Source organism: Lolium perenne, chromosome 3 (genome assembly GCF_019359855.2).
Source record: "Lolium perenne isolate Kyuss_39 chromosome 3, Kyuss_2.0, whole genome shotgun sequence".
NCBI lineage: Eukaryota > Viridiplantae > Streptophyta > Magnoliopsida > Poales > Poaceae > Lolium > Lolium perenne.
The window spans coordinates 215,833,871-215,858,275 of NC_067246.2; the positions used below are offsets into that span (position 1 = coordinate 215,833,871).

General features: G+C 44.9%; 4 protein-coding genes across 4 annotated transcripts; 2 read left to right on the plus strand and 2 right to left on the minus strand.

Moving 5' to 3' along the window:
- The first annotated feature begins 1,328 nt into the window (after nucleotides 1-1,328).
- On the plus strand, nucleotides 1,329-5,453 carry LOC127343337 (aspartic proteinase NANA, chloroplast). The gene is made up of 2 exons (XM_051369453.2): nucleotides 1,329-2,119; nucleotides 4,431-5,453. The coding sequence occupies exons 1-2, from the start codon at nucleotides 1,575-1,577 to the stop codon at nucleotides 5,290-5,292; spliced, it is 1,407 nt and encodes a 468-aa protein (XP_051225413.1). The 5' UTR covers nucleotides 1,329-1,574; the 3' UTR covers nucleotides 5,293-5,453.
- Nucleotides 5,454-7,155: 1,702 nt separating this feature from the next.
- On the plus strand, nucleotides 7,156-9,127 carry LOC127343338 (peroxynitrite isomerase Rv2717c). Its single transcript, XM_051369454.2, has 4 exons — nucleotides 7,156-7,420; nucleotides 7,538-7,678; nucleotides 8,361-8,429; nucleotides 8,854-9,127. The coding sequence occupies exons 1-4, from the start codon at nucleotides 7,256-7,258 to the stop codon at nucleotides 8,971-8,973; spliced, it is 495 nt and encodes a 164-aa protein (XP_051225414.1). The 5' UTR covers nucleotides 7,156-7,255; the 3' UTR covers nucleotides 8,974-9,127.
- Nucleotides 9,128-10,299: 1,172 nt separating this feature from the next.
- On the minus strand, nucleotides 10,300-12,440 carry LOC127343339 (large ribosomal subunit protein eL43z). The gene is made up of 5 exons (XM_051369455.2): nucleotides 12,318-12,440; nucleotides 11,370-11,409; nucleotides 11,200-11,288; nucleotides 10,634-10,716; nucleotides 10,300-10,550 (listed from the first exon to the last, which is right to left on the minus strand). Exons 1-5 carry the CDS (start codon nucleotides 12,318-12,320, stop codon nucleotides 10,487-10,489), a joined length of 279 nt encoding a protein of 92 aa, XP_051225415.1. The 5' UTR covers nucleotides 12,321-12,440; the 3' UTR covers nucleotides 10,300-10,486.
- Nucleotides 12,441-12,779: 339 nt separating this feature from the next.
- On the minus strand, nucleotides 12,780-14,331 carry LOC139838094 (long chain base biosynthesis protein 1a-like). The gene is made up of 4 exons (XM_071827445.1): nucleotides 14,226-14,331; nucleotides 14,016-14,157; nucleotides 13,862-13,953; nucleotides 12,780-12,874 (listed from the first exon to the last, which is right to left on the minus strand). Exons 1-4 carry the CDS (start codon nucleotides 14,329-14,331, stop codon nucleotides 12,780-12,782), a joined length of 435 nt encoding a protein of 144 aa, XP_071683546.1.
- Between the last annotated feature and the right edge of the window lie 10,074 nt (nucleotides 14,332-24,405).

The following is a 24,405-nucleotide window of genomic DNA, read 5'->3' on the forward strand; positions in this document are numbered from 1 at the left end:
TGTGTTTGTTGGGATCCGATGAATAGAGAATACTATGTTATGTTGATTATCAATTTATGTCCATGTGTTGTTTATGATCTTGCATGCTCTCCGTTATTAGTAGATGCTCTGGCCAAGTTTTTACTCTTAACTCCAAGAGGGAGTATTTATGCTCGATAGTGGGTTCATGTCTCCGTGAATCTGGGGGAGTGACAGAAACCTCTAAGGTTATGGATGTGCTGTTGCCACTAGGGATAAAACATTGATGCTATGTCCGAGGATGTAGTTATTGATTACATTACGCACCATACTTAATGCAATTGTCTGTTGTTAGCAATTTAATACTGGAAGGGGTTCGGATGATAACCTGAAGGTGGACTTTTTAGGCATAGATGCATGCTGGATAGCGTTCTATGTACTTTGTCGTAATGCCCAATTAAATCTCACAATACTCATCATATCATGTATGTGCATGGTCATGCCCTCTTTATTTGTCAATTGCCCAACTGTAATTTGTTCACCCAACATGCTATTTATCTTATGGGAGAGACACCTCTAGTGAACTGTGGACCCCGGTCCAATTCTCTATACTGAAATACAATCTACTGCAATATTGTTCTACTGTTTTCTGCAAACAATCATCATCCACACTATACATCTAATCCTTTGTTACAGCAAGCCGGTGAGATTGACAACCTCGCTGTTTCATTGGGGTAAAGTACTTGGTTTGTGTTGTGCAGGTTCCACGTTGGCGCCGGAATCCCTGGTGTTGCGCCGCACTACATCTCGCCGCCATCAACCTTCAACGTGCTTCTTGGCTCCTACTGGTTCGATAAACCTTGGTTTCATACTGAGGGAAAATTGCCGCTGTACGCATCACACCTTCCTCTTGGGGTTCCCAACGGACGCGTGCTGTACGCGTATCAGCCACCATCTGAACCACCGAGGAAACCACCGTGTGAGAAGCCCCGCCGCACCTGTCCACCGCACGGGCTTAGCCCGGCGACGAGTTCTTGCACATGGAGGAAGGTGATAGTGGGTGGAGGGGCTAGGGTTTCGGGCCCCCACTGTAGCTAGCATTTTGAACAGCAGCAATGAAGAGGTCCCGGGGACCCAACCGTGCAGTCAAGGTACTCCCCGGAAAACATTGACCCGCGCGCGCGCAGGCGGAGCAGTGGCCAGCACGGCGCGCACATAGCAACCGCACAGAAGCGCGTCGCGTCGCACCACCAGGAGCCAACATGCCAAGCGCGGCACCCTGAACTAAAACTAATCCTGTACTAGGACTAAAACTAAAACTAAGCTGCCTCCTCCACGCAATAGAGCAAGATAAATACGCACTCCAAAGCTGCGGCACACACATAGTAGAAGAAGATACACGCGGCCCGAAAACGCGAGCTCAGACAAAAACACCGGCACCAGGGAGCACCGCCGCGGCGCTCGCAGCGGCAGGCAGGCGGCTAGGCTCGCTTAGCCGGGGGAGACGCGCGCATTCGGCGCATACGGTCGCCGGTCGGCCGGCTTCATATCGCCGCAACAGGGCGCGTTGGCGGGCTAGCTAGCTGCGGATCAGGGAGCGGCCGGCGCCGTCGGCAATGGCGGCTCGCCGCCTGACCCTGCTGCTCGCGGTCGCGGCGGCCGCGCTCTTCGCGGTCGCAAGCGGCGCCCGCGCGAGCAAGTCGGCGCAGTTCGACCTGTTCCGCCTCGGGTCGGGCTCCCTCGCGCAGCAGGCGTTCCACGACCGGTACCGGCTGTCCACCATCGCCGCGCGGCTACGGCTAACATCGGGTCGCGCGCGGCGGCGCACGCGCGAGACGGCGGCGGGGTCGCGGGCGGCGGCGTTCGCGATGCCGCTGGGGTCGGGCGCGTACACGGGCATCGGGCAGTACTTCGTGCGGTTCCGCGTGGGCACCCCCGCGCAGCCGTTCCTGCTGGTGGCCGACACCGGCAGCGACCTGACCTGGGTCAAGTGCAGCAACTCCTCGTCGGCGGCGGCGGATAAGGAAGGGCGCGCGTTCCGGCCGGAGAGGTCGAGGACGTGGGCGCCCATCTCGTGCGCGTCGGACACCTGCGTCAAGTCGCTCCCCTTCTCCCTCGCCACCTGCCCCACGCCCGGCACCGCCTGCGCCTACGACTACCGGTCAGTCCGCCACCCTCTCCCTCCCCCCATTCCCCAACTCTCTCCCCAGCTTGTACTCCTCATAGTGCTATCAATTAGCGAGCAGCAGCAGTGCTAAAATCCCTGCTCACTTGTTTAATTGGCCATGGCTGAGTCGATCTGGGCGGGACGGCGTTAATTGGCCCTCGCATTGATGACACGCGAGCAGCCGCAGCAGGAGGCAGGAGCCGCCATTAGTAGCCTGGTTGGTGGGCGAGACCGAGCCGGATCTCGCAGGGGCAGCAGCAGCAGCAGCGCGAGGGCGACTGCAATTTGCAATGCCGGAGAGGGGCCGCCCGCGCGTCCGATGATTTAATGCGGGGTCATGCCATTGATGCACGACGCAGCCCTCTGCTCCGGCCTGCCTCGCCACACCGGTGCTGGCAGTGGCAGGGCGCGGCATTGATGATTAGCCGGGCCGCGTGGGTCGACGGTGTCCCTTCTCGTCGTCTGACGGAGATGTGCCCGACTGAGCTTCCTCTTTCCCATTCCAATCCCCGATCGATTTGCCGCTGTTGCTACACTAATTCAGCGATACACGATCGTCGCTTTCTCGGGGAGCATAGTTAATGCGTCTACGCCCGCGGATTGGTTATCACGACACACGCACGCACACTGACATAGCGCGCCATCGTCACTCTGCTCCGCTCGGGAAGGCGATGATGACTATGAACCGGAACGGCTCGGCGGCGCTCCGCTCCGCCGATGTCGTCCGGAGCTCCGAGATGGACCGATCACACCACATGCGCGCATATGCATTGGATCCCAGCAGCGCCCGCCGGCCAGCCACAAAGGGGCCATGTCGCGCACGCAGGACAGGTTATCTAGTTTTGGACCCTAATCTGTGGGCTGTTGCGGCATGTGCACGGTGCCGGGGTGTTCTTCCTTCATATCTAGCCACTCCTGGCAACCCTTGTTTAAGGCCAAGCACGGCCAGCTACGACGTCCCAGAACGGCGCACGGCCGGCCGCCGCGGCAGCAGCCCATTTGCAGTATACTACTCGACTTCGCCATGTGCGGCGGTGGATTGGGTTGTACTCCATCAGCGTCCGTGTCAGGACACTCGGCGTATTCCGTAGGAAAGGGGGCACCAAAAACAAGTCCTCACCGATCGAGATGTTTCTCATTACGCTATTAGCATTAGAGACTGTACGGTAACAAGTTGATCTCGTTTGGGGCTATGGGCGTCCATGGCGAACATGTGGTACTCGTAGACCGTTCGTTCTTGTACGGTAACAAGGGTTTTTTTTTCTTCTGAATTGTACTCGTAGACTGTTCTTGTACTGCTAATCACGTTGTGCTGCCTGCCTGCTTGTAAAAGAGGTAGACATGGCGTGCCGAACCCTTCTCTTTTTGAACCATGACGGCTGGTCTCAGCATTGCTGCCTTTCCTCGCTGCCTACGCCTCCTCTACCATGTTGTGTTCCTGCAGAGAAACCATGGTTTCTACAGGGTTCTGCTATCCAAAGTCAAATGCTCTATCAGCTCTAGGATACGAGCACAGAGTTTTCTCCGGGAGACTTTGACCGTACCTGTTTTGACTGGAGTAAATTACCTGATCCTCCAGCCCAAATGCAATCAGGTCTCGGTCGCCACGCATTCGCCAAAAAAAAATCAACACTGCTGAAGGTAGGACATACATCTGCGAGGTCCACTTGTTGGGGTTCTTTGCAATACACTTCATGGAAAAGGCATTACCCTTTCCACCTGTTAAATGATTGTGCCCCAGAGGATTTGCATTTGGTTGCAAGCCGGTCCTTGTGCACCACTTGCAAAAACCCATGTACTAGTTGCATTTCTAATTTTCTACCATACTCAGTCGGGAGCTTAGATGACCTAGGGCATGGCCCGAAGTTCAGGCATTCCTGAAGTTCAGGCATTCGGTGTGACTTACTTATGTGCTTTGTCAAAGGGGTAGCTTACTATCGCGTATCGCTCGGTCGTGTTGGCTTAATAATTATAACTGTTTTGAGTTGTAACACTTGTGATATTATACTACTACCTATGTGGGCGTACATGGCATATCATATCTTTCATAGTGGAAATTGCACGGTTCTCGTGGACAGGCAGGCAACGCCGCTAGGTCAAACCTGGTATTCAGGAGATGTTTTGACGAGAGTACGTACGTACATGCAACCAGCTGTCTGTTAATCTGCGATACCATTTTTTTTACTAGTTCAGCACGTACTACTAACCGAAACCGAGGTAGCAGCAGCTCGAGAGAGAGATCCTCGAATCGCGCCATGTGCCGCGCACGATCAATCGCGTAAACTAACCGCCGCGCATCTTACAGGTACAAGGACGGTTCGGCGGCGCTGGGCACGGTGGGCACGGAGTCGGCGACGATCGCGCTGTCGGGGCCGGCGGCGGCGCCGAGCAAGGCCAAGCTCAAGGGCCTCGTGCTCGGCTGCTCCACCTCCTACAGCGGGCCCAGCTTCGACGCCTCCGACGGCGTCCTCAGCCTCGGCTACAGCGACATCTCCTTCGCCTCCCACGCCGCCTCCCGCTTCGCCGGACGCTTCTCCTACTGCCTCGTCGACCACCTCGCCCCACGCAACGCCACCAGCTACCTCACCTTCGGCCCCAACCCCGCCGTCTCCTCCCACACCTCCTCCTCCTCATGCCCCCGCGCCGCCAAGCCACGCGCGCGGGAGACGCCGCTGGTGCTCGACGCCCGGATGCGCCCATTCTACGACGTCTCCATCAAGGCCATCTCCGTCGACGGCGAGTTCCTCAAAATCCCGCGCGCCGTCTGGGACGTCGACGCGGGCGGCGGCGTCATCCTCGACTCCGGCACCAGCCTCACCGTCCTCGCGAAACCCGCCTACCGCGCCGTCGTGGCGGCCCTGGACAAGAAACTCGCTGCCCTGCCGAGGGTAACCATGGACCCTTTCGAGTACTGCTACAACTGGACCTCGCCCTCCGTCGTCGACCTGCCGAAGCTCGCCGTGCACTTCGCCGGCTCCGCCCGGCTGGAGCCGCCGGGGAAGAGCTACGTGATCGACGCGGCCCCCGGCGTGAAGTGCATCGGCGTGCAGGAGGGGCCCTGGCCCGGGATCTCCGTCATCGGCAACATCCTGCAGCAGGAGCACCTGTGGGAGTTCGACCTCAAGAACCGGCGGCTCCGGTTCAAACGATCACGGTGCACGCACTGATTCATTGCTGCGCGCGGCGGCGCCGATCGTTCAAACAACCACTCGTTGTGTTTTTTTTCATTGTGGTGGTGGTGGTGGTCTCTCTGAAATCTGATTATTGTTTGTTTTTGCCCCCTGTTCAGATCTACACTAATGCTGCAATGAGAAATGTGCCTTGCAGATATCATAAGCTGTAATCAGTTTTCCGTCCTCTTTTTTTTGATTCATTCATCCATGTCATGTTCTATTTCGGTGAATATGTATAGTCCAGAGCTCCCTGTTAACTTGATACAGATTTGTGCATCGGTTGTCACTTTATTCCACAGCACGTAGCAACTCCTAATCCGGTGTACCTAGTACCATGTTGACACCACGGAACGTGGCCAGGCGATGGTTTGTCGTGTGACCTGGAACACGGATGATCTTACCGTGTGTTCCTCTAAATGAGGACGTCTATATCTCCATATAGATGACCATCTATAAAGATTCTCTTTTAGATGTCCTGAGTTTTTCAGTGGAACATCTATATCTAGACCGTCTATATATATTTTTGATTTTTTCACTGTCAAGTGGACCTCTTGATCTCAGATGAGCGTGGAAACGTGTGCGCGGGGAAGGATATTGCTTTGGATGGTCCTCGCTCCGTCCTCCAGATTTGGAGGATGAGTAGAGGAAATGGATGATCATCTATATTTAAATGGCCGTTTAGATGAGCCACTGGAAGCGTTTTTTCAGCTAATGGTCATCTATACACATTTAGAGGATCATATAGAGGAGCCACTAGAGATGCTCTTAGTCTCATCATTCAGTGACTCTCCTGATAGTGCGGGTTTTTTCAAGTTAGAACGTTTTTCACTATTTACATGATCCATCAGATTGTATGGACACTGATCACTGATGTGTCACAAATGAAAACAATCGAAATTTTACCATAAGAAGATGAAACGAGCTATCTAGAATCTCCCGTCTGCGATTAGACTGAGGGCATATTTGGATTGCATGATTTTCAAATCGAAGGAATAGGAAAAAAACAGAATTGAGAAGTTTTGTATTTCAAAATACTACATGATTAAAACACAGAAATTTTGCAAGAGTTGCTTTTGGATGGTGCGCAGGAAACAAACATGGTACTCTCTTTGTTTTTATACATAAGGCCACTAACTATTCTGAGCTAAAACTTTGACTAGCAATTTTATTAATAGAAAGCAAGTTAAATAACGCAAAAAAAGTATTATTGGAAACACCTTTAAATACGAATCCAATGGTATCCAGTGACTCTCCATGGTAGTGCAAATACAAATAATTTATATATAGCGACTCTCCATGATCGTTCGAAACACTTTCAGATACGAATCCAATGCTATACTTTTGGTAACATATAACTCATATTAGGTTAGTTAAATTATTAGTCAAAGCTATACCTCAAAGCCCCAAACTACATGGCAAACTTATATATAAAGACGGAGGGAATAATATTGTTCCATCCGATTCATGTCACTTGCCATTAGTATTGATGTATCTAGATACATCTATACTAGAAATCAACTAATATGAATTAGAGGGAGTACAATACTGATGAGAGAGTAGATAGATAGAGTGTAAATGCATTGAACTTCTCAAAGAGAAAATAAAATAAGGTTTGAGATCATGTTCTCATGAAATGGAGAGCATAGAAATATATTACATAGAAATTTCATGGATTCAATATGCAAAGGCAATCTATAGAAAAACAAATTCTACGGGTTGAAATTCTGTAGAATTCCTTCAATGCGGGCCTGAAATGTAACGTTGCTTTTAAACCTGGTAAACGTGCCCCAAATTTCTATGGTAGTCCACAAAATAACACAATGCAGATTCAGGGTTTGACACCGTCAGTTCAGCTCACATAGTAACTGCCGCGCCAACAAAGAGAGAGGGGTCCTGACCTGACTCCTGAGTCCTGACCGGCAGACAAATCTGAAAATCCAACCGGAGACCCCAAGAAATGGAAGCCGCCGGCTCACCCACGTTGCCGCCGGCGCCGCACCCGCTGGTTGCGCCGCTGTCGTTCCTGCTGGGCAAGTGGCGCGGGGAAGGCGAGGGGACCTTCCCGACCATCGCCCCTTTCCGCTACGGCGAGGAGATCCTCTTCTCCCACCACCCCTCCAAGGTATGCCGTACGCACATCCCATATGTGTCCCTCCATCGCAAAAATCTTCTCTTTGGCTAGCCGATTCTTAGAGCTTTGCGTGCCTTTGCCGGGCTTGGCGTGGGTGGGTGCGCGCAGCCGGTGATCTCCTACACGCAGAAGACGTGGAAGGCGGCGTCCGGCGAGCCGATGCACGCCGAGAGTGGGTACTGGCGTCCCCGCCCCGACGGCTCCGTCGAGGTGGTCATCGCCCAGAGCACAGGCCTCGCCGAGGTCCAGGTGTGTTCCTCCTTCCTGGACATGACCAGACTCTGTTTACTGTCTGCATAGCGCGGTTTATCTGGTTATGAATATTCTGAACTGGATACTGAACCACAGTTTAGCTTTGTTGCTTGCACCAGATAGGCAGATTTTAAGTATCCTTTTTAGCTGATCTGCCAAGGTGAGCAACGAAGAGACAGAGTAGCCTTGATCTCATTGAAATTTATCGTGGTTTATGTGGAATCTGAATTTGATAACTTCGAAATCAGACACGTAAAGTACTACACTTATGTGATTAAGATATCCAACGATAAGGGGAACTTCCGTACCATAAAGTACTACACTTATTGTGATATTCTCTTTCTCAAGTTCATTGCACAATTGTAGTCCCTCCCTTGTTGTTTATTTCTAATTAAACAGCTGATACTTAAAATACCAAGAACCAATCCTTGAAGCTTGTTGGCAAATGAAGATCACATATCCAAATAATAGCTGTCCTCTTTTAGGTTGCTTAAAGGTTGCCATGGGGCATGGGCACATAGGTCATTGTAGGAACCAGTATTCATCCTCTGTCACTAAGCAAAGAGGTCTTAATTTGTAAGGAATGAATAAATCGATGTGTTTACTTATTTATATTCCTTTACTTTTTCTAAACTGTAGTCTTGATGTATTGATGCGACTTTGCTTCTAAAATATGCAGAAGGGTTCATATGACGCTGAAAAGAAAACAGTGACACTCCAAAGCGAACTTGTTGGCAATGCATCAAAGGTACTAATCAGAATTCTCTTGCTGGGTCTATTTCGAGTTGTTTATCGATGTTACTTTTGATGGTTACTTTTGATTTGGTTGGTTACTTTTGATGTTCGGATGGTTACTTTTGATTTGGTTGTGTGATGCTACTTCTAGTATGCTGAGGCATGCTTAATTGCAGCATTTAATTACCTGAAAAGAACTGCAGCATTAAGATTTTGTTTCTGTTTCATTCTCCAAGCAAATATAAAAAATATTGCTCTTCGGTGATCAACTCTATCCATATTGTGCGGTATCATTTGTCCAAAGTGCTTACGCACTTTCTGTTAATTAGCTTACATTCTTGCAGCTCCCTGTCACCGATGTCGATGTGTGTATAACTTGATCGCATCAATTTCCAACATGAAAATTGCACTCTAAAAATTCTGTGTAATCTCGTCAGGTGAAGCAGATCGCTAGGTCATTTCAGGTGGTGAACGGGGAGTTATCTTACATCGTTCAGATGGCAACAATCACAAACAGTCTACAGCCACATCTGAAAGCCCTTCTCAAAATGATATGAACAACTTTCTCGACAGGAATTGCCAAGGCAGCATAGGTTGAAGAGAGAAATATGTGTTGTACTTTCGTCCATTATTAGAACTCAACAAGCTTGTTTGTATCATCGATATAAGAAAAATAACTGCATCCCCCAATATTCAGGATAATTTTGATGAGGCCAGTTGTTTGACTAACAGCAAACTCACATAAACGAGGATACGCACTCCAAACAGAGGAATGAGGGGCCTGTTTCGACTGAATTTCGGGTATTTGGTTGTCCCTTCTCTGAGTTGGTTGTACATCCCCAGGTCAAAAAAAAAAAAAAAAAAAAAAAAAAGTTGGTTGTGCATTGTATGCTTCTCAGAGCAGCTATGAGTTGGTTGTGCATTGTATGCTTCTCAAAGCAGGCCAAAAGTTAGCCAGCGAGGAACACCTGAATCCTCTGTTTGCGGCGGCGGGACAGACAAATGCGAGCATAAAATGAGCACTCAGGCTGCATGAGTGGGGCTAGCGGGGGAGATAGGCCCATGCGCACGCAGTTGCGCGAGTGGGGAATAGCAAGTGATCGATATGCTCTTTCTTGTCCTTCTACTATGTCCATAGGCTGGTAATTAGCAGATCTATCCGGTTTGATTTATGGATACATTTTCCCAATTTGGCGATATGGAATGTTTAGGGTTAGATCTGTTAGAAATAGGATTAGCTTAAGTCTTAAGCTAACTAGGTAGTTACTTTTGTCCAACAGCCGTGTCTCTTCGAAGGGACACAACCTTGTAAACCGCCTTTATTGGTGCCTGTTCGCTGGGTATATATACCCCTCAATCATCAATGAAATCAAGTGTTCATCTCTCAATACTTTTACTCTAAACAAGATCGAATGAAAAATTGAGGGCAAGATCCCAATGGCCTGCATGAAGTGCAGGCCTACTGTGAATGATCTTGGACACACCAGGCCTATTATGAGGCACTTTTTGTTGCAACTACAAATGATTAATCTGCAGCACTTGTATGTTTAATGCCCCTGGTTAGGTTGGATCATCTCTTTCCTCTATCCGTGTTCTGTTCTATGGACTAGGTTCTGCTGTCATACGACATCTGAACCAAGTAATTAAGTATACGGTAGTGTACTAATATGCTAGTGCTGGGCTTGAAAGGATTGCCTATGGGTGAACTAGTGCTGCATTTTTATATAGGTTGCATACTGTCATGAGTTGCAATGAAATACTGCTTAGCTTCATCTATCAACAGCATTCCCTAAAATGTCCAGGAGTTATGTAGACAGTTGAGTGATTGGCTCAAGAGAACCCTGAGCTCCGGCCACATTCAGCAAGTGTAAAACAAGACAAACTTTGGTACAACAGAAGATAGCATAAAAGTTAACTGTAGCAACATGCTTTTGAGTTTCAAGGAGATCCTAAATCAGACACCAAAATTACTAACAGATATCCAGGGCTAAATAGCCAAAATACAGAGATTCGCAACTCTCGGACTTTCACTGCAAACCCATCCCTAAGATTCCAATAACAGTAGTGCAATCAAGCTTCAGTCTGCTCCCTCAAGCGACGGATTGTGCTCCTGACAGTGACGGCACTAGCAGTGCTGCAATAAGTAGATCAAGGTTAGCATAGAAGGATATGACAATGAACAGGACATTTAGTAGGAGCTTGCAAACGGAAACATACTTCATGGTGTAAGCACCACCAGCCTTGACCTTCCCACAGTCTTTGCATCCCCAAATTCCAACTGCTTTCCTCTTCACAGCGAACTGGTAATATAATAACAAACCAAAAGGTAGTTCAGACAAAATATCACAATTTTCCAGTCATCTTACCAAATGCATACTTTATAACAGGTCAGCTTTCTTAAGGTAACTTTCTTGAATGTGCAAAACTAATTCAAAACAACAACAATGTGCAATAAGATTGTGTATGATAAAAGTACCAAGAGATTGTTGACATAATAGAAGTAGACGTATTTGGTGCTAGTCAAGAGGTGATACAACATGGGTTGACAAAAGGTATTACAAGCACAAGGTCATAACTCATAAATACAACTTTTACAGAAAACAAACATTACTGGGCAGGTAAAGAAATGCAAGCAACATCAATAAGTAAAAGGAAACATAGTGCACAGAAAGCTTTGCACTCATTAGTCAAACATACAGCATACTAGTTAACTATAAAAATCATGCAAGGAGATATTATTCAGACCAATGGAGTGTGCAACAAGTAGGTAACAGAAGTCATACCTTCCCGCAGAACTCACAGAAGTACTTGGAGTGCTGAGACACCTCCATCTTCTTGATCTGCTTACGCAGACTGGCACCATACCTCGTACCTGTAACAATGTAAAGTCTAATTTCAGAACATAGCAAAAACAGGTTAACATGGAAATGATTAAAATGTTAGAAGTGCATACCGTATTTGCCAACAATCCCAGCCTTCTTGGTGCGCTTCGTCTGAACAGAATTTGCAAAATAACAAATTACACAACAGCAAAATAATAAAGAATAAAGAACAGTACAGTATAATCAATTTGCAAAACCCTAAGAATAAAGTTCCAACAATTTGCTTCAATGATTAACAATAGACAGGTGCACCACACAACAAGTGGTAAGCTTGACAACAGTAGGGAATGAATACTACCCAGTTTGCTTTGAAACTCAAGGACAAGAAAAACCATTCAGCTATACAAGCCCTTATTACACCTGTTACATACAGATTCCATTCTAAAATACCTGACACATGAATTTGACTGAAAAACTTTTTTTTACTAAGAATGGTTTAAAATGTTCAGAAAAACTCATGCATCATCATAATTTAGAACAGGTGTACAAAAATATTACTCTGACAAACGGCAGTGATCACAATTTTTCAGAATCAGTAGAGCAAGTACTAGACATTAGAGAGAGTATCTCCAACATATTAGATTCCTAAGGCAATTAGCTATGGAAAGCTTAGAATCAACCAAACACCGAAGACATTATAAGATGACAAAGTTGAGAGTATTACATCTAGCCTAGGACACCATAGAAATGCATTTTTACCTACCCTAAGGGCCTGGTTTGATACCTGCGACGCATCCTTTACAACTACAGGTTCTATGCGACTTGAAGAACGCGTGCATAGGCCCGAAGCAAGCTCAACTCAGCCTAACACAGATGATCGACGGGGGTGGGGGTGTTCGAGAGAGCTCAACATGTGATTGCACATGACCTGGTCGCGGAAAACTCCTCTGATTTAGCTCCTAGAAACTCTACGATCTAGCAGGATATATCCCAACAAATACCGCATCGAATACTGGAAACGAGTTCCAACCGCAGATAACGACGCAAGCGAAAGGAAGGGCTGGAGGAGAGGAGCGTACCATCTCGGCGGTGGCGAGCGGGCGGCGGCGGCGGCGGCTGCGGCGTGGACGGGGAGATGGCGGCGCACGTGCGAGGGCTCGGGCAGGGGAGCTCGAGGCGGTTTATATACCGGGGGCTAGGGTTTCGGTGAAATAAGGCCTGGGCAGTTGGGCTATTACATGTGGGCTGGATCAGGTGGATCGTTATGTGGGCTTCACATTCTACAGCCTACTTACTTTACACTGCAGTGCACGCAGAGGTAGTACAAACTGCATGTGTTCCGCATGTAGAAGATAAGATCGGCTATATTTGCAATACCAGTAAAATACTGTGAAGAGACAACATACAGACCAATTGTTCCATAAAAGCCACGTGGACCACATGATCCGACACCATATTTCTCCAGCGAACCAACACAAGAATCCTACAGTTCACTAACTTTGATCAGATATTCCAGAAGAATACAACTGTTGAGAATGCTGTCAAACAATAGAGTTCTGCCTTACAAGAATTTTCTCGTTGCCAATTAAACCGAGGTAGTTTGCTGATGCAAAGTTCACAACTTCTTTCCCATCAACTGTAGAATAGAAAAACAGAATAGGTGTTAATTCTGAACAGCAGATCTCAGGACAAACTATATATACCCAGCAACCGTAGATATCCTGTAATGATAACTTGCTCAAGTGGTATATTTGCCTATGTTTCATATTCCATAAATCTAGAACTATAGAATGAGCATCACTCAAACAAATTAAATATCATTTGCACATACATAAATAGCAACTTATACAGATGACAACAGAGGAATATTCTACCAATGGAAATTGCTTCAGAAAAAATAACGCTGTGATTGGGAGTTTGGAGTTATTCCTAAAAGTTTAAAGCAAAAGGCATTCTAACATACACACTAGAGAAGATATAGAAAACATTTAACTCATGAAGTAATGTCCATTATTAGTGTAACATAGGCGCAGAAATATCACCGATAAGTGATAACTAATTGAACTTACATGCTTGTTGAGATAATGCTAGTAAGACACCATCTGGCATCATCAATTAAGTATTTTTTTTATTAGATATATCAATTCTTTTTATTAGACATGTTTAAATCAATGACAAAATAAATTGTGCAGAGTTTCCGCCCTAGGAGTTTGAAATCTAGAGGGATTTAGGCAGCAAGGGAGTTAAAATTATACTGCAAGTGTTCACAATGCTCTGCAGTTCTTTAAACTAAGCAAAGTTTTACATTACATATTTTAACATAGAAATCATGTTTTCATGCCTTTTCACATTGTAATTCTAGCAAGAATTGCCCCATGATTTCGACTACTGATAATATCGTAAGTCCCTGCGATAGTGCTAAAAAAACTCTTCGGAAACAACAACTAAAATTGATCTGAAAAACTAAATCTACTTCAGCTAGAAACAACATAGAGTTCTAATATTCCAACATCACTGCATCGACTACTGAATTGAAGTATCAAATTGGTGTGTCTATTCGGGTCACTGTGAGTTCACAAGGTGGGGGACTATATACCATTAGAAATCAGGTCATCACACAAACCTCTCCAACACTGGCGTGTCTGTTCGGGCCCCCTGCTTGATTGAAGGACATAGAGGCTCTGGCTCCCATTCATCACATAGCTCATCAATCTCCTGCAGAGTTTAAATGTAAAGATTCACAAGAAAATTCATGAAGTAATGAACAAAATCAGTACTTCCTAACATGAACAAAGAGAGAGCCATGAGCAGAAAAGCCCTCCACCTTTTCACTAAGTGGCCTCTTTGGTGGTTTGTAGCTCTTCCTGGAAAGCTGAAACAGTATGACTGCAATAAGAAGCCCTTCCACAACCAAGTGTCCTGAAACATACCATTACCCCCAAAACGTTACCGTCATCCAACAGTAAGTTCTTAGTTGATGGGCTTACCATCAATGTGAACCCCGAAGACGACCGCACGGGCTAGAGGGGCGTTGAATGCAGATGTAACACGAGCAAGCACTGCGGCTGTGGCATTCACAATCGGTAATGCCATGTCCATATTCAAACTCTGAAGCGAGCTGTCTGTAATGGAAAGGGCCCTTACTGGGAACTAGTCAACTACAGCGTCTGAATCTGCCAAACAAGAAATTGATTTGCTCATTCATCAACAACATCGACCAAGGAAAAGCTGGATCCGATGTCGGAACATATCATTCAAACCACGATTGAACCCTAATTTCGATTGGTCAATCTAGGTCGGGGTTCGAATTCGCTCCCATGATTCGCTGCAGGCACGACAGAGGAGCAACATGCCACTAGGGTTGAAAAGGAAACGGAAACTTTCCGTCCCTTTTCGAAGAAAAAGAAAATAAAGAGCCAAATACGAAAAAGGAAGCGACATTTTGAGGAAACGAAACGGGAAACGGCAAAAGCATAAACGGAAACGGAGAAGAAAACGAGGGAGCCCTTTCCGACGGAAAAGGAAACGGTAGAGGAAATTCCGGAAAAATAAATACGAAAAGTTTCCAGAAATATAACCTAGAAAGGCCCGTGCATTTAGCAGACCTACATTTACACATGAAACCGGGCTTGGCCACATATCAAGTCCACTAAGTACTCCAACCCTAATCACTCTGTATAATTGCGTGTGCATGCAGCTGTTAAACTATGTGTGTTACTTTATGTGAATTTCCGCATGTCGAAGTTAAATGTTATATCTTGTTTTATTGTCTTTTCTTTATATGTGTCTTTTGGTCTACAAACCAAGGTATCATGCCGCATTGTGTTGTGGCAAATATTCGTTTTCGTAATGTATCCGCTACATATCCGTTCCGTATTCATATCCGATGATTTCCGTTTTCATATTCGTTTCCGGGGATTCCGTTTCCATTTTCGATTCCGACAAGATAGAGGGAAACAAAAACGATAAAGCATGTTTCCGTCAGTTTCCGTTTCCGTTCGCAAAAAAAAATACCACGGGTATCGTTGACGTTGTTTTCACGCTCGACGGCGATTCACACAAAAATAACTCTTTCCTGGAAGAAAAGAAGAAAAGCACAGAGACCCTCTGGCGAAACTATTTCACCCATCTAACCCTTTTGTGTGGCGCCCCTCCCATCGGCGCCACACCGCACTCTGTGGCGCCCGTGCCGGCGGCGCCACTTGCCCATCCGACGTGGCGCGGTCAACGCTGATGTGTGCTCCGTTCTGACGTGGCAGGATGTGTGGCGCCGCTCCCACGGCGCCACACATCCACTTATGTGTGGCGCCCGAGCCGCCCAAGCCCGACCCAGGGCTTCCTCTCTCTGTTTCGCGTGAAGGAAGGAGGCGGCCGGCGGTTCCTCCTCCTCCCCCCTCTCTCCCCCACCAAATCCACCACCAAATCATCAGATCTGCCCGACCAATCTCTTCCCCATCCATTTCTCAAGGTAATCCCCATCGAATCCTTTCCATTCGTCCACTAATTTCATAGATCTTGCTAGATTTGGACATGAACCCTAGGCATGAATTTTTTTGTTGGTGGACTCTATATTGTAGTGTATGTGTTGAAATTCATAGCCTCATGTATACATGTGTTTGAACCATAGATTTGTTGGAACCTAGATATGAAATTTTACATGTATGTGTTGAAACCCTATGTATGTATGTGTTGAAATGTCTAATATTTGCTTAGCAAATGCATTCAAATGTGTTACATATGCCTAGTATTTGCGTTGGAATAACTCATATTTGTTAGGAATGGCTCATAATATGGTGTTGTATGTAAACATGTAGGATGATGTATCTCATAGATAATAAGTATGACAAGGATCACCGGGCTTTTCATATGACGGAGAAGAGAACGGTTCTTCACCCCTTGAAGATTTGTTACCATGGCACAGTAGATATGGCGTATGACGAGAGGTACACAGAGTTCATCCAGCCTACCGGTCTTCTCCCATTCATCACGCTTGTAAGCCGGGGGGCCGAACATGAACGCCGCGGCACTCACCGCCCTTGTCGACCGGTGGAGGCCGGAGACGCACACCTTCCACTTGAGGGCCGGCGAGATGACCCCTACTCTTCAGGATGTTTCCATGATACTTGGAATTCCTATTCAGGGCAAGCCACTGTGTATGAACACAACTTCTGATGGGTGGCGCGGACAGATGGAGGACCTTATTGACATGGCTCCTCCGGCGCCAGAAGATCCAAAGGAGAGAACTCCCGCTGGCGCATCTTTCTCTTGGATCAGGACTCTCTTTGGAGAATGCCCGGAAGGGGCCAACGAGGACACTATCAGGACGTACACCTGTGTGTACTTGTGGTATATGCTTTCGAGGACTCTCTTTGCTGACAGTGGTGGGAAGTTGGGCCATTGGTGTTGGCTCAAGGCGCTTATGGTGTTGGAGCACCCGTGGAGTTGGGGAACAGCGGCACTTGCCTACCTCTACCGGCAGGTGATGATTTGTTGTATGTACTATTCTTCTATACTAGTCTGCTAGACAAAGTACTAACCAAATGTCTTATTTTCGCAGTTGGACGAAACTTGTCGCAGGACTGGGAAGGGAGGTATTGGTGGATGCTTGCTCCTACTTTCCATATGGAGCTGGGACCGCCTATCAGTTGGGTGGCCCAGGATACTCAACGAGAGGCCATGGCCTCATTATCGGAACAACCCTGATCGGGAGACCACTTGGGCATACCTTTGGGACAATGTCTCGGAGATGACGAGCGATCCAATGGTCATGTACAAGCACTACATGTAAGGGTACATTGCCCCTATGTGTGGTTTTGGTAATTAATGACAACCCCTATGGACTAATGTTTTCATTGAGTTTATATGAAGGAATATTCCATAGGTACTTCTTGTATTCCATGTGTTGGATTCAAGTATGGATGCCATGAAGATAAAGATACATCTTGTGTATTGGCATCAAGACCATCGATTTAAAGATACATATGTGATATGATCAAGAAGAAGAAATGAAGATGGAGTTCTTATGTGGAACTCAATATTAGCCATGCTCTATCTTATGAGAGTATGAGAAGATACAAGATTAAGTTGGGCAAGTTCAAGATGAGCATCTCAAGTGGATAACATGCTTGAAGCTTGCCTTCCATTTGGTGATAATGGACTTGTGAAGATGTGCATCAATGGAGCTTTCCCATCATAGTGTATGGGGGAGCATTTGTGAGTCTTCACGAAGCAACATTGATCAAGCGAGGCATTCCGGCTTGAGTGGAGCGTCAAGAGCTATCATCAAGATCAAGCGGGATGCGCAAGGCAAAGGTATGGCCTTGCTAGGTTTTCCTTTTACCGGTCTCAAGGTGGTTGTTGGGAGACCGGATTATAGGATAGATAGCCGCACTATCAAGAGGGGCTTTCGGTTGAGTAACTTGATCACATCGTCTTAGGGAGCTCAATCCTTTGCATACTTTGCATATCCTTATTGCTTCTTGGTGTTTCTATGTGTAAGGTTCTTGAGCTTGTTGCTAGCTTTACAACAAGCCCAAGTTCATCGAAAACGGAGTTCGCATGCACCTTCTATTGCGTTTTCGAGGTTGGGTGATTTTATCGGTTATTCATGATATAAGGTTCTACCTTTTATATTCATGATAAAATTCCCTCCTACAGATTCTTGAGTTTGCACTTTCTATAGGATAGCATTTGTTGTTATCTTCCAAACAAAATTGGTTTCATTCGAATCGGAGTTCGGGAGCAATTGTTATTAAAGAAAAAGGAAAAAGGGAAAAAGGATAAAAAAAAGAAGAAAAGGGGCCAGCGGAACGGCTGGCCAGACCGGACCGGCCACCGGCCCACCCGGTCCGCGCCGGGGTTGGCACTGGTGCCATCCGGGCTGCGTCCAGTAGCCTTTGGGCCTGTGACCGGCCGAAGGCCCAGTCCACAACCGGCCTGCCCGGCGCGCTCTCCGGCCCAGCCGGATTTCTCACTGGGCCGCTCAACACCGCGCCGCCCACGCAGCCTGCTCCCCACATCGCCCCCGCGCGTCCTTGCTGTCCGCCGCCCGGTGCGGCGCGCCACCCTGTCCGGCTGCTGGGCCGGCCCAACCGGACGCCCTGCTGGGCTCCTCAGCGCCAAATCCGGTCGGCCGGCCTGGCAGCCGGCTGGGCCGTTTTTCCTGCGTTTTTAATGGTTCTTTTTCTCCAACGGTTATATTTGCTCCCATGCTATAAATAGCCCTTCTTCCACCTTGAGCTAGTTAGTTCTTCCCATTCTCTCTCCTCCATTGTTGAATCTTGAAGAACTTGCTCTCCCCTTTGATTCCTCCCATAACTCTTGCTATTTCTTGAGGGATCTAAGAGAGGAGATCTAGATCTACACTTCCACCAATCCTTTTCTCCTCTAAGTGAGGGAAACTCTTGGGATCTAGATCTTGGAGTCTTTTGTTGACTTTCCCCATTGTTCTTCTTCTCCAATCTCATCTTAGCATTTGTTGCTTGGGTGGGATTTGAGAGTGAAGGACTTGAACACCTCTAGTGTTCTTCCTTTGCATCATTGCATAGTGTTGAGCTCTCCACCACGATTAGTTCGAGTGAGAGACCGTGAGCTTGTTACTCTTGGAGGGAGACCTCCTAGTTGGCTTGGTGGTTGGTGCTCCGGTGATCTCTTCAAGAAGATTGTGAAGAGGCCCGGGCTTCTCCTTCGTGGAGCTTATGAAGTGGTTGTGGAGCTTGCCATCTCCGGAGCGGAGGAAAAGCTAACCATAAGGAAAGGGCCATTATCCTTCGTGGGTGTGGTTCGGAGAATAGGGTGAGCCTTCGTGGCGCGGGGAATCCTTCGTGGGACCTCCACTCCTCCAAACGTGACGTACCTTCTTGCAAAGGAAGGGAACACGGGAATACATCCTCGTCTCCGCGTGCCTCGGTTATTTCTATACCCGAGCTCTCTTTCCTTGTGATAGCCATCGTGCTTGAAGTACATATATCTTGCTATCACTTGTGCTACATATATCTTGTGCCTATCTTGCTTAGCTCTAGTTGCTATTGTTACACTTAGTTGAGCTTAGCATATTTAGGGTTTGTGCTTGTAAACTAAATGATAGTTTAATTCCGCATTATTGCAAGACAAATCCGTAAGAGTTTTTAATTGCCTATTCACCCCCCCCCCCCCCCTCTAGGCGACATCTCGATCTTTCAATTGGTATCAGAGCAAGGTCTCTCCTTGTTTAAGGCTTCACCGCCTTGAGAGTAAAGATGTCGGCTAGTATAGTGCACAATGACACAATTGTCTTTAATGGCACAAATTATCTTTTGTGGCGAAATTGCTTACTTTGTAAACTTCGGACCTTGTGTCCACATATAGAGCAATTTTTAGATGTCGGTTTTTCTCCTCCGATGGATTCTCAAAATCTATCTTTAGAGGATGAGAAAAACTTACATCTTGAAGCTCAAGTATCTAATGAGCTTTTATTCTCTTTGAGACCCGATTTTCGTAGGTTCTTTATATATATAAAACGAAAATCGTCTCATGAGATGTGGATCAAGCTTAAAGAAATGTTTGGTGGATCCATTTCTCATTTGGTCGGTGGTGTCTCCGAGGAGCTCTCTTCCCCTTCACATCATGAAGAGCTCCAAGTTGCTTCCACCTCCGACCGTGATGATTTATCATCTACTTCCACTTCACCAACGTGTTGCAAGACACAAGGTAATGATATGGTGAGTGGTGAGGGAAATTGCAATGTTGATATTGTGCTCAATAGTGATGACTCTTCGTCTCTATCTCATTGCAATGTTTCCTCTTTGGACTTAGACACATCTAGCATTGAAAATAATCTACATGCTTGTGTTGATAGTTCTTGCATATCATGTGTAAATTGCTTACATAGATCTCATGATGATATGCTTACCTTATCTTGTTCCCATAATCAAAATGCTTTTATTTCCTCTAGTTGGTTGTTGACTTGCAATGTAGAGGAAACCGAACACTCTATGGATCAAGACACGATTTCAAATGAGGATTCAAGAATATCTTCATCTTCATTCTCCGGTTTGCACATGTGCCTTATGGCAAAAGGATCAAAGGTATCTCCTACTTTGACTCCTAACACATCCTCTAACGATGAGAATGATGATGATGATGAAGAATATAATACCTTGGTGCATAATATGGCAATGGTATATGCTTCTCTTCATGGTAATAAAGAAGCTCGTGCTAATCTCGAACATTCTATGGATACCTTGAATAAATATAGGGAAACCATAGTGGTGTTGGAGTCCCATGTTGAAAATGGGGAAATGAGATTCACTCTCCTCAAGCATGAGCTAAAAGATGAGAAGCATACTAATTTTATGCTTACACAAAAAATTGAATCCTATATGCATGAAAATGAGAGAACTATTGTTGATGCTTGTGATACTAACTTTAATTCTTGTGAAGCATCTATCTTAAAGGAGAATGTTGAGTTGAGGGCTCAACTTGAGTTGCTAACTAGCAATTATAAGGAATTGGAAGAAAGTCATAAAAAGCTCTCGGGCTCTCATGATGACCTTCTAATTTCCTATGATGGGCTAAAGTTAGCTCATGAGGCTAGTATCACCAAGGTAACATCTTGTGAGCCTCATGTGGACATTAGCACAATCTCTACTACAAATGCTATATTGCCATGTGCTAGTCCTTGTAATCTATCTAGTCAAACTAGTGATACACCTTGTGTTGGATTACTCACTTTGCCTTGTTGCTCTAACAATGAAGCTTCTACTTCCTCTAGTACTTGTATTTCTACTAACCATGTAGAGGAAATAAAAGAGCTCAAGGCCCAAGTCCTTTATTTGAAGAAAGACTTGGAAAAACGTCATGAAGGGAAATCCACACTTGACAAGATGTTGAGTGCGCAACAATCCCCCAATGACAAGAGTGGACTTGGATTCAACTCCAATAACAAGAACTAGTCCAAGAGCAAGAGCAACAAGAAGAAGGGCCAAGATAAAGTCAAGGATCCGACCAAGTTGGTTTGCTTCAAGTGCAAGGTTGAAGGGCATCATGTTAGATCATGCCCATTGAAGAATAAGAAGCACTTGAGTGAGAAACAACAAGGGAAACAGCCACAAGGTCAAGGTCAAGCTCTTGCTCGACCTCAAGTTGAAGATAGGCCACTTTCCAAGAAGAATCAAGATATTGTTCCCCAAGAGAAGAAAACAATAAAGAAGAGAAAGGGGAACACTTGCTACTTATGTCGTGAGAAGGGGCACTTTGCTTCTTCTTGCTTAGGTGGTACCTTATCTAACCCTATAATTGTTGATGATGATTATTCTCTAGGGAAGGATAAGGATGGCAATGTGTTTGCTAAGTTTGTTCGAACTCAAAGTGGTCTCAAGAAAAAGACCATTTGGGTTGCCAAGCCTATTGTGACTAACCTCTTAGGACCCAACTTGGTTGGGGACCAACAAGCTCAAACTTGATCGATAGGTGCATGTGGAGGTCATTGGAGACTTGGCTACTTCATGAAGAATTAAGGGATCTTCATATATTATATTTTGACCAAGCCAAGTCGTATGGATCATCATCTATATCTTATATCCAATGTTCCTCCTTGCGGTAACTTATATTTCAACTCTTCATATTTATTGTAAGTTACTCGCCCCTTTGCATATTTTGGTTTTGTATCAAATATGTGTTTGTATGTGTTGAGTCTTACTTACATATCTTGTGTATTCAAGTATGTTTGTTTGACTCATCATATACTTGGGTATTGTTTTGAGCCTAATGCATCTTGATGATATCTTATTTGGCTCTCTTTGAGTGATTAATGGAACATCCCATTTTGGGGGAGTGATATGCATTGTGCATCTCTCTTTCTTTTAAATGTGTGTACATGTGTACCACCACTTAGTATTGATATTGCAAGATTATCTAGTCACTATGTGGTGTGTCATACTCATGGGAAATTCAAATTCTAATGTCCATTAATCATCTCTAGTCGAATTTTAGTTGTCTCTTGTTTAGAAGAAATGTTTTATCACATTATGGGGGAGTAATATGTTTTGTACATATCACAAGCCTAGAAAATGTGAACATATGAGGTTTTGCCACTTAGAGTTGATACTCTTAATTATCTTGATCCTAGGTGGCATGTTTGCTCAAACAAGCTCCATTCCTATTAAAAATCTTTTATTACTCATCTTGTGGGTTCTTGTTTGAATAAGAAATTCTTGGTGCGGTTTTTCCTCAAATACATATCTCTATATCTTATTTGGGACACCGTTTGCTTCAAGTTATTCTAATCATTGCCGTGCGTGATTGTTTGACTAGTTGAAGTTATCAAGAATCTTCATCCGTGCATAGTGCTTAATTCTATATACTTATCCTATGCCTTTTATTGTGAAGTTGATCCTTACTATTCTTGTTGATATACCATCGGAAGTTAATTCCAATATTCTCATTGTCTTTGACAATTGATAACCTTGTATATGGTTGAATTTATGGATCACCTTCGCTTTGGATTGTTTCTTACTTCCTTATTTTATTTCCAAGAAATCTTTGTTGCTCCCATATGTCTTCCTTGTCCCTTTGAAAAATCTTTTGATAAATCCCCTTGATTCATATCAAGTGTTTGTTTTGAATACATACCTTTTCCTTACGGTACATTGTGCCATTGTGAAAAGTGTAGAGGGTTTTGGTTTATTTGTTCGAACCTTGCTCTTTTGGGAGTTTTGCTATCTCATTCCTTCTTCTATGCTTTATTTGTTGAATGACATAAATCCTTGAGCATGTTTGCTTTATTTCATCCTTTATGCTCAATGGTTTCTTCTTAGTTCATTTGTTGAACTTTGTTGAACAAATCTTGTGTGATTTGCGTCTTTGATATATTTTGGACAACAAATTTGTTTGGTCACATCTTTATGCCTTCTTCAATTCATTTTGTGTTTTGTCCAAAGTATATCTTTCTTGGATCTTCAAAGTCTTTATGCGTGCTTATATGTAATTTGTTTATATTTGTAGCATGCTTTCTTTCTTCGATCCATTATATAGGGTATACTCCATCAAATCCTAACCGGCTAAGATGTGCATGAATGAAATTCAAATTTCATCTATAAATATGCACATATTTATATGGAGTGTGTCCTATGTATTGTGGTTAGTCTAACCATATTGGACCCAATGAGTTTGGGGACCAAGATGTACTTGAATTATGTTTTAGGTACATTGGAGATGCAATGGAGGCTTGTCTCATCTATAAGGAAAGTGTTGTCACCATATGATAATTGGAGTCAAGCTAGGATGATCGATGAAATCTTATCTACTACATCATGCCATTGCTATCTCGGTAACAAGTATCTTATTCATGCACTCTCATATAGCATCCAACCTCTTGTAGGTTGTATCTTGGCATGAAATTATTTATTTCAAAAATATTGCGGTTCTTGAAAAATCCTTTTAAAGTAAAACTTCTTATTGAACATTTGAGTAGTTTGAGAAGATGCATATGATAGGTTATATGTATATATATCATATTTTATGATTCACCTATCACAAATATGCCCTCTAGCAATTTATTGCATATCAATTCCTCAAAGAGCTCTTGTGTGCAATATTGATGAATTTGTGAAATAAATCCCTATTTGTGATACTTGTTGCCTTTCTCAAAACACTCCAACTAGCTTTACTTCCCTTATTGTTAGTTGTGATGTTTTTGAGATTTAACTTGGTTGAAGTTCATTCATATACCATAAGTGAAAATTGGAGCCATAGGATATATATGCTTCTTAAGCAAACATCCTTTGGTATATGTTATTACTTCATCTTGGATATCATATCTTATCTATTTTGTTAACCTCTTGTGTGTGCATGTTTCTTTATGGATCATTTTGTCCACTTTAGAAACTCATATACATGAGAGCGTTAATCCATCACCTTGATATCCTTGTTCTTTGCCAACCATCTTCTTATCCTTTTGATTTTAGTGTTGTTGGTAAAGAAGATTTATGAGTGCTTGGTTTATTTGTTTTTCTTCATGCACTCCTATCTCGTAATTGTTGGACTCAAGTTGTTCGTGATAAGCATATTCTCTTTATCTTAGTTGTGTTCTAAATGATATATAGAAAGTGAGGATTCCATGTTTGTGCATATTGTATTCAAATGCAAACATTATAAATTGTGCACGAACCTTGGGGAGCTTTCTTATTT